At 39.8% G+C, this 13,326-nt stretch overlaps 1 protein-coding gene across 3 annotated transcripts in view; it reads left to right on the forward strand.

Annotated features, from left to right (window-relative positions):
- The window catches only part of Unc13c (unc-13 homolog C), a 462,492-nt gene that overhangs the window by 193,834 nt on the left and 255,332 nt on the right, over positions 1–13,326 (forward strand). For all 3 annotated transcript variants that reach the window (XM_013346384.2, XM_026778986.1, XM_005347631.3), the window contains exon 10: positions 1,719–1,860. In XM_013346384.2, the coding sequence (XP_013201838.1) occupies positions 1,719–1,860 (142 nt within the window). The remainder of the gene's footprint in view (positions 1–1,718; positions 1,861–13,326) is intronic.

Raw genomic sequence — 13,326 nt, forward strand, 5'->3', positions numbered from 1 at the left:
CCTCTATGAGCACTGCACACATGTGACATACATACATACATGCTGGAAAACACCCATATATGTAAAACAAGCCAAACCAGAAACATAGAGCAATCTTTCATTTTGTTATATAAAAACAAAATATATAATAACAAATAATAATTTGTTATATTATATATAATTTGTTATATAATAACAAATAGCATAGAGCAAACTTTCAGTTTGTTATATAATAAAATAAAGATAACTTTCTTCATTAGATTACACTAATCTATCCTCATACCAAACACATTAAATTTTAAAATCACATAAATTTGAGTTTTGCTAAACAACTTTTTTGCATATGGTTCATGTAACCTTGTTTGAGGAGGCCACTTGTTGGTTCCTGGCTTCTCAGCCCTGAAATAATAACACAGAAATAATATTATTTAAATCACTACTTGGCCCATTATCTCTAGTTTCTTATTGGCTAACTCCTACATATTAATTTAACCCATTTCTATTCATCCAGGTAAAGTTCCCATGTCTGTCTTCAGCAGGGCTACATGGCTTCTCCTGACTCTGCTCCCTTTCTTCCAGCATTCAGTTTAGTTTTCCCCACCTACCTAAATTGTGCCCTATCAACAGGCTAATTTTTTTTTTAAATTTACAGCTATAAATCTATGTTTCTAGTCATGTACAGCATGGTGTTTTGAAATATGAATAGAGTTCAGAGTGGTTAAATTCACCAAGTATGTGGTATCATCATCACTTTGTCCTGAAAGCTTGTGCCCTTGTGCCACCCATTCTGTGTTTCAAGGATGTGGTGCATGGCATTTGCTGTAGTTGAGTTGATATGTGACATGCCTCTTGAAATATGCTCCTCCTAGCAAATCATAAATTTGGTATACACACACACACACACACACACACACACACACACTGTTATCTTTCTCTCAGACCTTAACAGCTTTTGCACATGGTGCTGTGGTTGTAGTCTTGTTTTAGAAATGACATCATTTTGTATCAGGTCCTTTCACTTAACACAATGTCTTCAAAGATCATGCCTGCTGTGGGAAGTGACAGTGTTTAGTTATGAGTTTCTATTTAATAACTTACCAAAGACTTGAGTCAACATTTATCAAGATGAGATTTATACCTAGCTAACAGTACATGAAAAGACTGTTCAATACCACTGATTATTGGGGAAGTTCAGATCTCCACAGTGAGCTACTTCCTCATGCATTAGAATGTTTACCATCCAAATATGCATAAAATAAGTGTGGGTCAGAATGTGGAGGGAAAGGAGCCCTGTACAGTGGAGAGGGGGATGGATATAAATTAATACCACTATTGTGCAGAACAACAAGAATCCTATAAAAACTCAAAATGGAATTACCGCATTCTCCAATAGCCCCACTACGGAGTATATGCCTCAAAGAATTCAAACCACAATCTTAAGGAAATAGCCTTACTTTGTGCTATCTGCAGCACAATTCCCAGCATCTAATATCCATCAACAGATGGACAAAGGGAAAGTGGTAGGCACACACAGTGGTCAGTGCTCAACAGGAGAAAGGACAAGGGAAGACAGTCCAGTCAATATGCATATTCTGTTATAGATGTTTATGGCGGCTTGTGGGTTGCAAGCATGAGAGTGGTCAAGATGGATCTGCAAACTCAGGACAAATTGACAGAAAATATTTTCTCTAACTGCTTTGTTTCTGGAAGCATTGTCAGTTATTTCTGATTCATTTCAGTGGTTTCTGCACAAGGCTTGCAGGCAAAAGACAAAACTGGATCCAGTGACCCTTACGTGACAGTTCAAGTTGGCAAAAACAAAAGAAGAACAAAAACCATCTTTGGAAACTTGAATCCCGTGTGGGATGAGCGGTTTTACTTGTAAGTACGCACTCTCAAGCTGTCACAGGGACAAAGGGTGTTTGAGAATGACCTCAAGACAGGCTCGTGAAGGCTAAAGAAGCCAGCATCGTGTTTGAGTCCTGTAAACATTAGGCGGAGCTCAGGGAAACCTGCAGTGGGGGAAAATGTGTTTTGTTTACTCTTGTGAAATGCGTGAAGGTGTGCACACAATGGTCCACAGTAAGAGCAGCACTGGGTGAGCTTGGATGTGTCTACTGTGTAGTCTGTGGCTTGGGATGTGACTCCTCAGAGCAAGGAAGCCATGAGTTGGACAAGCATTGCACTAGCTCTGAAAATTTGTGACCAAGGACAGGAGAGCTATTTGGGCACCACTTGGCCCATCCCTCCTGGTATGAGAGTAGACCACTCCAGAGGAAATGGCTGGTAACAACTTCATGACTTTTCACTCTCTAAGTGGACATTTATTTATCAACTCTAGCATCTTACACCTAACAGCAAGAAATCGTTTTTCTGTCCAAGATTCTTTCCTTTCTGTAATTCTTTTAGGGGTGAGAAAATTTTAGTTATTATCTGGTACAAAGGCACTAAGGAGCCTAAGTCTATAGCATTCCCTTTACCTGCTAAGTAAGCCATCTTGGATCTGTTTAAGTGTTTAACAAGTGAGGTGTGGGGTTTTGTTGTTACTTGCTTGAATATGGACCAATGCAAAAGTGTTCAGAAATTGGTTTAGAGAATCCTTTGGGATTGTATAACTATGGAATGAGTGATGAGGTTTGGATGGTGTCTCTTTTCAGAGGGAGGGGCAGGCTAATCGCTAACTCTTTTTAAACGGAAGACAAGAAATCAATGGGTTGTTACAAATTGAGATTCTACTGGAATCAAGTAAATGAATAAAACCGATTAAGGACAAAGGGAGAGAGAGATGGAAACTAAAGAAAGCAAAGAACTCCAAGCCGAGGCAGCTGGACTGGCGCAGCATCCTGAGGACAGGATGCAGCTAGAGCCTCCAGACCCTTAGTGGGAGATGCACATGCAAAACTTCTTTTAAAATACCTTGACTGAGACATCGTTGACAGGCTAAATCTGCACAGAGGTGAATAGTTAAGGTTTGTTCTGTGCCTGCTTCTGTGAAATCATCACCTCAGACAAGGTGGTAAGCTTGTCTCTTACACCTAAAAGGTTTGTCATGCCTCACAAATGGCTTTCCTTGTGCTTAGCAGAAGCCAGGCTGGGTACTGATATCGTATACTTGGTCATCCTCATTTTCTACAATTTCCATGGATAGAATCATGAGGTATGCACCCTTCTCCCATAGAGTTCAATCCGCTCCGCATATGTGTTTTGAGTTTTAGAAAGCATCTCTAGCTCTTACCTTATTATTGCTGTGTAATATTTCAGCACCAGTTCCTATTTATCTCATAAATGTATAGGAGTACTGAATCTAAGAAAAACTTCTAGTACTTATTAAGGATAAGTCTTAAATCTTATAAATCTTAGCATTCTACGTTATATACAGTAGCATCTTCTGTAGATTTGGTTTAAATCTCTAACCACTAAGAATCGTAAGCATTGCTGAGCCTATATGCTGTGTTTCTTCTTCGATTAGGTGCCTATTCAAACATTCTGGCATTTTCAGAGTTTAGTATTTATTAGTTGCATATGCTTTATAGGTTTACATCTAGACCTTGATGCATTTTTAAGTAAAATGTAGTATGGTATAAGTTGTATCTATGAACATTTGAGTATTTGTCATTTTGAAAGCATTGTTTGTTCTCAGCCAAATTGCTTCTTTACCTTTTGATAAAACTCAGCTCTGCCTGTGTGGGTGGCTGTATGTCAGGACTCTTTGTTCTGTTCTGTTTATCTTTTTGTACTCAGGACTTTGGAGTGTTGATGGACCAAACCCTTATTAAATCGTCTTAAGTTAAGAAGGCATTAGCTATGTGGTGTTCATCCATTTTTCAAAGTTATGTTGACTACATTAAGACTGAGTCATTATTTTCATATGAATTTTAAAATCAGTTTATCATTTTCTTTACAAAGTAAAACAATGAAAGAGTCAATTCCAGATAGAATTTTCATTGTCTAATAGCCTTGTATGAGATTCTAGTATTAAATCCAATGGAAATGACACAGCAAATATCTCCACCTCATTTCTACCTTACCAAGAAGCATTCTTGCCTTTGCTAATTCAAGTCTGAGCAGTGGCTTTATTGAGGCTGCTATTTCTTCATTTAGGAAAAATATCTTCCACTATATTCTCGATGTGCAGAGAGTTTTGATAAGAAGGCAGACATTGGAATATGTCCTGTTCTTTTTTCTGTGTTTTGTCTTTTTCCTGTATTGACATGTCCATATGGGTTAGATTATCATGTTGTAAAATTATTTTCAAGATATATTCCATTGAGTCTGTGTTTTCACTGTTCACTGCAGGAAGTCTCCCATGGCCCTCATTTTTGTAGGGCACAAGCGCATTCCCCCTTTCTGCTATTTTTGATGTTTTTCTCTCAGTTCATTTGTACGATGTCATTGTGATGTGGTATAATGTCCCTTTCCTAGGGTTTCTGCTGCTTAGGATTTGTTGAGCTGCTTGAGATTACAGATCTGAATTTTCTGTTATATATGGAAAAACCCCTGGTCATTATTTTTGTAAAGATTATTGCTGCTTCTCACCCCAATTATGGAAATTCCACATGCCTGAATTCTCTTGAATTTATCGGTCTCTTGATGCTCTGACTCAATTCAATTTAATTTTCTTTGCTGTACAGAATGTTTTGTTTATCTTTTATAAGAGTTATTTTGTGTTATATGCATGTTTGAGTGACGGCATGTATGTATGCGCAACATCTATGTGCCTGGTGCCTGTGGAGACCAGAAGAGGGCTTCTGAAGCTGAAGTGATTATGGTTGTGAGCCACCATATGTGTGCTGGAAATTGAACCTGGGTCTTCTATAGGAGCAACCAGTGCTTTGAATCACTGAGTCATCTCTTCATCCACACTGTGCAGAATATATTTAATGTAATATAACTTCACATGTCAATTCTTGCCTTATTTCCTGAGCTATTGGAGTCTTACTGTATATGTCTCTACCTAGTCTAAAGCGCACTGTCTTTTCCTTTAGTATAGCAGTTCCCAAAATATGAGTCACAGCCCCTTTGGAAAACCTCTGTTTCCAAAAAAATATTTACATTATGATTTATTATAGTAGTGAAATTACAATTATGAAGTAGCAATGAAAGCAACGATATGGTTGAGGGTCATCAGAACATGAGGAACTTATTAAAGGGATGCATTAGAAAGACTGGGAAGCACTGCTCTAAGTAACTTCAAATTTCAATTCCAAAAGTAGTTTATGTGAATATGAGGTGAGTGATATTGATCAAGTTACAATCTTTTATATGTAATTATCCAGCCTTACCATCATCACTTTTTGAAAAGGCTATTTTGATCTCGCATGTGTTTTGGTCCCTTTGTTGGGGACCATTTAGGTTAAGGTTTCTGTGTGTATTTCTGGGTCCTCTGTTCTGTTTGATCCTGTCCTATGCTACTCCAGTCTACTGGTTGCACTTCTGCTCTTTATCCAGTGTCATGTTTTGACTGTGGTGTCATGGTACTGTGCCCAAGGGCATGACCTTGCTGTTCCTATCTTGAAATCTGAACTAAGTGCATGAGACCTTCACACGACCCCTCCTATGAGCCTCTGCTTCTAGAAGAATGGGTGGGCCATCAGACCCTCGCTTGAGATTCCAACTCCTAACTCCTCCCTGCTTCCCCATTATCCCAGCTGCAGGGAACCCTGCCCCGCTGCAAAGAATCCGTGGTGGACACGGGAGTAAACGGGAGAGGAAGGGCTAACTGTGACCGGAAGCTCCAAGCAGTCCAGCTTTTGTGAGTGGTCATTTAGGGTGGAAAGCAGTTTTTGAAAGATGCGGCTGGCTTCTAGTTATCTATGCTCCCTTAAGTAAGCCCGCTACATGCATTGTTTCACAGAGCTGTCAAGAGCATCATTGCTCTTTTAATGGGATTACATGGAATTGGTTGTTTGGGTTGCATTGCCAGTTTTACAACTATTAATTTGTTGCGTCTTCCAGAGTGTTCTTCCACTTCTGCATAACTTTCCAGTTCCACCTTGAAGGCCTTTTTACCTCCTTGGTTGAGCTTCTTCCTCAGTTTTTGTTGGTCTTTCTTTAGCGTCAAGTCAGTGGCCTTCTTGTCTTGCTTTCTTCCTCAAGGGATTTGCCATGATGTGTAGGGAAAGTAACTGAATTTTTTAATCTGTTGATTCTGAATTCTACTACTTTGTTGGATCTTTTTTTCATTGATCCTAAGAGTCTGTTAACTTTTGAGCCTATGTAATAACTATAGTAAATGTTTGATGCCCTTGGCTGCCAATCTGAGAGTTTCTGTTCACAGCTTAGCTTTGTCTTCAAGGTTTGCTCAATCTGCAGCAGGTTTTTCTATTTGCACACCTTTAAGTCTATATTGTGTCTTGGACAACATTGTAAAGATCACTTTGTCTGCAAATGGGTATTATGACATTCGATAAATACTCTTACTCTTTGTCCTGAAAATCGGTTATATAGAAAAGTTTTATTTCTTTGGATCTTGCTTTAAAATCTGCTACATGGAACTGAAATTGGGCTTTAGATAATCATGCTGTTCTCTAAGAAGGCCCGAGCCTTAAGTGCACTCTGCTTACTGACTCTTGAATTCTTAGGCTCTTTTGTCAGCTTAGTGGGAAATTGCTTAACTGGCCGTGGGTGGGTGCTGGGCTCTGTTGCTTCTGTCCCATCCACTGTTCCTAAGCAACCCTTGAGGTGTCATCTCAGACACACCCTCGCCATCATTCAAATGACGTCTCAAGGAATCCTCAGGAGACAACTGGAATCCTCCTTCTGTTCTGCGCTCTTCAATACTGTATCCTGTGGCCTCCAGCTGCCTTGTTCTTCCCAGAGTTAGAGCTTTGTCTTTTCATCTCAGAGAGCCAAAGTGACTCTACATTTCTTGGACAGTGGCTGGGATAGTCTCCTAAGACAAAAAGCTGAAGGTATCATGAGGCTCACTTGGGGTTTGTTCTTGCAGGGATCAGTTCATTGAATGAACTCCATGTGTTTACGTGTCTTGTAGGCTTTTTTGGGTTTTCATAAATGATATCTTTGTTAGTCGGTGTTGACTGGGATGAAAGTCTGAGAACCTGAATTAGTTCTGACCAGTAAAGGGGAAATAAAACAGTATAAGAGCCAATGTAATGCATGCCAGGCAAAAACACTTCTAAGGGATTTGATATGTAGGTCACCAGTAGCAATCTAAGAAAAAAGCAATCCACCAAATATGTATTGTCATATTTAATATTATAAAGATTATCCATTAAAAATCAGACGAGACATGATAAGTGTGTGTGTGTGTGTGTGTGTGTGTGTGTGTGTGTGTGTGTATAAAGTGCCCCCATCAATGTCGGGACCATATAAAAAAATCTAAATACGCTAGTGGCCAGTTTCACACCAAGAATAATGTAAATCCCAGACAACCTAGAAAGCACGGGATAAGCACCCAGAACTGTATATCCAGATTCTGGGAATTATGGCAACACAGTGGCAACATTGTCATGTGCAAAGTGTTCCTACCTGGCAGCAAGGGCAGGTGAGTGTCAGAGCATGTCGGACTGTAACTCTGCTGAAACAGAACGAGAGCAGAGGCTGCGCAGAAGACCTGCAAGGTTGCTAGGCCCATCACTTTCGTTCTGTTGATGGACAAATTGAAGTTCAGATGGGTTGCGGAAGAGCCAGTTCTAAAAAGCAGCCTCCCTGCTGTGATGCCAAATACACGACATAAGTGACGATGGCCAGATGTGCCTTCTCCTGCAGCCAGACTCTCCGCTCTAAAAAGCTATTAACCTGGAGGAGGCAAGCCAACACAAATCTCATGTAAATGAGACAAAGTCATTGTTCAATTTTTGGATTTGGTTATAGAGTTTAATTGTTCCTCTGTTAAAGGCCCTTTGATGCCCTCTGGAGATTTTTATAAGACATTTCCATTTTAATTTTACCTCTCTTACACAGCTTAAATTGAGAAATTTTAATTTTTAAGAAAGAGAGAGAGAGAGTGAGTGCAAGCTCATGAAGCTAGAAACAGAAAATGGAGAGAAGATCTCACAAGAGAGGAGTAGAGAAGGGGACAAAGAGAGAAAAGTTCAATGGAGCAGGTGTAATAGGAAGGCAGAGGGGGGAATGGATGGGGCTAGCCACAGGAACAAAGGGCTACATATACAGCAAGGTCTATATGAAAATGCCATGAAGAAATGCAATCTTTTGTATGCTAACTTAAAATTAAAGAAGATATGAATGGCAAGTGGCTTCTGAGTGGGCTGTTTTGGAGAGAGACGCATAAAAGAGAGACACCCTTGCTTAAGCCTAGAGAACGAAGGACCATTCAGTTCACACATCTCTGATTTCCAAAAGACCACATAAGATCAGCTGTGATCATGCAAATCATAGTCCTTTGGAGATGGAATCGATCTTATACAATTAAGGTGCTCTCATCTTGGCTCTTTGATGAACACTTGGGTGATCACTTTATGATTAAGTGTGGCATCTGATTCTAGTTCCTCATGATAGAGTAATCTTTTGTGCTTATAAATGGAGAAGAGACAGCTGCCTCCATTAGGATACAGAGAGTAAGCAATGCTGAGGTGTGACCATTTGACAATAAATGCAAGACTAAGAACCTTGCATCTCATATATCTGTCTGTTAGTGGGGTGCTCCCAGAGGAATCTCTAATCTGTCCTTCCGGCCTCATTTTCCCTTGTTTGTTTGGTTGGTTGGTGTTTGTGTTTCTTTTTCCAGATTTCTGAAACAAAGACAAAGTTCTGTGTTGACTCCTTGCTAGAGGGGAGGTAGTCATAAGATTGTAGTAGGGCAGCCGGGCGATGGTGGCGCACGCCTTTAATCCCAGCACTCGGGAGGCAGAGGCAGGCGGATCTCTGTGAGTTCGAGACCAGCCTGGTCTACAGAGGTAGTTCCAGGACAGGCTCCAAAACCACAGAGAAACCCTGTCTCGAAAAACAAAACAAAACAAAAAAAAGATTGTAGTCGGGCTGCTTTGTATCATGTCATTTCATAATAAAGACTGTGTCAACAGGAAGCCTCGTCAACACAGTGCCTGTGGTAAGAAGGCAAACAGCATCCCATTACTATGCTACTGAGCAGGACTAGTGTGTGGTTAGACATTCTGCTCACCCACTTCACTGGAAAGCCAGCTCCGCCCTCTTCACAGGAATCAGTCAAACCTCACCTACTTCCCGAGTGTCCCTTATATACAAAATAATGTGCTAGGTGCCATTAGAAGCGTTAGTTTAAGGAGAAATTTCACCTTGTATAAAATATTATCTGTTCTACAAGATTATAAATATGACTTCCAGAGCTATTCTGGATCAAACATCTTGATGATTCTTGATGTCTAAAGAGCCCCTAAACTCTTGAAATCATGAGCTATTGTTCTATTTACTTATCTTCTTGATGCTGGGACCAAATGCCTGGCAAGAAGTTGCTGTAGGAAGTCTTACAGCCAGTGGTTACCTACCCATTGGGATGTGGCCTCTTAGACTATATATGCCAATGTAGAGCATGCGTCTGGCCTCTCTCTTTTTTGGCTGCGGGATTCGGCTTCTGATCTCCGTTTCAGCAGAGGATTCTGATTTGTGAATCTACCCCTACATAAATAACTGTCTATTTCTCAGTTCTGAGCTAGTGTGGGATTTCTTTTAAGCATCCTTCCGTAAGAAGTAACTTAAGAGATGACTGGTTTATTCTAGTTTACAGTTGGGGAGCAGAATTCATCCTTGCAGGAAGGAAGAGTGGTGGGGGTGTTGTGGTCACGGTTAAGAGCCAAGCACAAGCAGGAAGCAGGGTGGGTTATGAAGCTTGAAGTCTCACTTGTAAGAACCTACTCCGGTGAGGCTACACTTCCAAAAGGCTCCACTGCCTTTGCCCACGGAGCCACCAGCTCACGACCAAGTGTTCAAACACAAAGAAGCCACATTCAAGCCACTTCACTTACGTACAAACATCATTCTCCACTTCAACTCAGTGCTACTGCAGGAGGCCCTGTAACCCAAGAGCACCCTGAAAAATGTAACAGTGTTGTTCAGAGAGGTGATTTCCTTGACCCTTTTGAAGTGTCTGTCAACTACATCTATTCCCAGACACCCAACTGTAGTAGCAGACAGAGAGCCACAGGCATCAGACTGTCACCAAGTCATGTGCTGCTCAGGCGGGGATGAGTGTGAATTAAACATAAACTATGTTCTATACAAGATGATTTATTTAACACTACAATTAAATAAAAATATCTGCATACCACAGCAGGTTAATATTTTAAAATGACAGGCGGAAAGCAATCAAGATTTGATTTATTGCCTGGATCGCTCGCACAGTCCCTCTTAAGTCTGGAGGGAAAGGCAGCATTTCCTTAGCTGCCTAAGCTAACTCGCCATGCTGGGATCTGCATTTGCTTGTCATTTGTCATAGAAGAAGCGTCCATGATTGTTGGAAGCAGGAGGGAGTCTAGTCACCTTTTATGAGCTTAAATTTTTTGTTGTCTGTATCTACTAATCACAGATCACATTATGAATGTGCCAGAAGGGGAGCTATAGCAGACAACATTGTCTTTCACTTATGAATGAGGTTGAACCTTTGTTACTGTCAATACCCAGAAGAGACAACAGACAGTGGTTTATTTTGATTGCACTAGAATCTATGAGCTTTGCAAGGACAGGAAGGAGTATGGAAAATGGACAGAGTTTCATGAAACACAAACTTGGGAACCCAAAGAGAATTAGTACACAGCATACCATGAAAAACAAATGCAATGCTAAAGACAGCCCTGTTGTGGTCTGTAGGTAGAGGTGGAGGGGGTCATGAGCTCCGCGTAGTTTCAAACTGAAAGTGAAGTTGGGTATGGTAGCCTATTGATCCCCGAAATTGAAATGAAGAGACAGGAGGATCAGCAGTTCAAAGCCAGTTTCATCTCCATAATGAGTTTGAGGCCAACCTGGACTACACGAAATCAAGTAGAATTCTAAAAAATGATTCAAGTACTTTGTAAATAATAGAGTTAAAAACAGGAATTTATAGGGTGGTGGGAATTTCACTTTAAGAAACCTTCTTGTGGGAAGAAAAAGACCTTTCCTTGGGACTGAATGACTTAGTGAAATGGAATTCAGAGACAACTTGTATTGTGTGTTTTGTTTGCAGACGAAAGAGGCAGGAGCTGTGAGGTTCTGCTACTCACTCATTTGTGGGTTAAAACAAGTTTTCCTGAGGGCATCTTCTGATGAGAATCCACAAGAGACAGGAGAGTGAAAAACACTAGTGAAAAACACTAGTAAAAAAAACACTAGTGAAAGGGTTTGAGAAAGTAAGGTCATTCTTTCCCAAATTTGATCAAAATTCAAAATGTAAACCTAAGCATAAAAACAGATTTATATCACAATAATTATTAAAAAGGCGTTATGACACTTGTACAATGTTCTTGACAACAGAGCCAGAAATGTATTATTATAAAAGTCTTAAACTGTGCAAGAAAAGGTATATTTTAGATTGTGATACTTTTAAATATATGATATTTAAAATGACTTAGACAATGAGAAAACAAAATGCTATGGCTAAGAGATGGCAAAGTAGAGAAAGACCAATGAAGAGATAGTCAATAAATTTGTAAAACTCAGAAAACCAAAAAGAGACGAGAACAAAGCCCACAGTGATAAACCCCATGCTTTGCTCTTGGCTGTTGATGGTCTCCGGAAATCAGCTTCAGACCTAAACTCTTTTGAATAAGAGAGGAATCCTCTTGGTGGGTTTTATTTATCATATTTACAGAAGATAAAAAGATGTTCATTTTCCTGAAGGCACACACAAAAAGAGAGGACCCCAGCCTTCGGTTTCTAATTCTCAGCACATATTCCTAGAGGGAATATAATGTTACTGCCACCTGTTCACAGCTTGCAGATGGAGTCTGAAAACTGCAACATAAATGAGTGTCATGTTGGATACACACACACATGTATATCATTTTCCCATTTTCATGGCAATTTAGCCTTTTTTTTTAATAGATCCTCATGATTGCTGTTTTTATACACGTTAGTGTTTTTTTCCTCAGAGAACCTTTGAGGACATTTTGAACCAAGACCTTTATACATAATATTGGATACAAAATCAATCTAAAACTTCACGGTCATCTTCAAAGGAAGCTTTCTGTTGTTGGTCTCCTACCAGCAACAGCGTCTTCCTTGTTAATTTCCTTATTACTTTAGCTTCAGTTTGCAGTTGTTTTAATGGCATCTGTCTTAAAAGTTCCCAATGCAATCTTTCTTCTCCATACTCACTACCAAAAAGTAGTTTTGGTTAGCTCAGATGTCCATTTTTAATTAAACTCTCCAGAACATTGTCTTGCCTAAAGATGGTCAAGTCTTCTCGATAGTTTGCTGTTTTCTTCCCCATGTGTTCAATGAACTTCCATGCTGTTGGCTAGACCTAGAAGCAGGGGAGCAGAATAGAAGAAAAACTTATTTTGACTCAGCTAAAGTACAAAAGCAGAAGGAAAAAATCCCTTGGGCTTCTGTCTGAAAAGATCTGAGCAACGCTTGTTCTTTTTCTTCCCACAGAACCTAGAATAATATTGAAGGCACAGTAAGAAAAGCAACAATGATTCTGAGAGAAACCGGTATAGCTCCATTTCAGGGTGCTGCCCAAGGCCTTCACTGGCATCCAACAGCTATTGTTTCATGGGACTCTATTGTGCAGAAAGATATGCTGGGAAAATTGCATAAAGTATAGAATATCCTTTTTAATCCTGGTAACACAGGGGCTGTTATTGCTGCTATAAGGATCAGTCTTGAGCAGCTTGGGGATTGAGGGGAATCCACAAAGTTGGCCAACTAATCATTCAGCTTGACTTTTCTATTTGAAGAACTAAAACTTAACTCCCGGGAGCCAGATAAAAAGGGAAACACACACACACACACACACACACACACACACACACACACACACACACACACACGTCTCCAACACGTCAGGATTTAACAAACCTTTAACAGGTCAGAGAAACTGAAGAGGAGATGAAGAGCAGGTGAGCTACTGGACAGGCACACGACGACTTTTCTGAGGAACAAAGCTTAGGTTTCTATTGTATTATTTTTTCCTGTTTCTTGTTCTACTCTATTTCTTTTCTGTTCTGTTTTTCTCCCCTGATGTTTTCCTTCTGTTGCTCTTGATAGTTTTCCTTCTACATCTTTCCTGGTGTTTTCCTTCTCTCAAGTCTTTATTCTTTTTTCCCCTTACAGCTTATATACCCCATCAAAATCTTTCAAGTAATATAAAAATTAAAATATTGTTTCATTCCAATTTTTGAGTGAATGGTTACAATGAATACAAGTGAAAAACAATTTATTTTTCCATGATTAAACATTTTACATATTACAGGT

The sequence above is a fragment of the Microtus ochrogaster genome, chromosome 5 (assembly GCF_000317375.1).
Source record: "Microtus ochrogaster isolate Prairie Vole_2 chromosome 5, MicOch1.0, whole genome shotgun sequence".
Lineage (NCBI taxonomy): Eukaryota > Metazoa > Chordata > Mammalia > Rodentia > Cricetidae > Microtus > Microtus ochrogaster.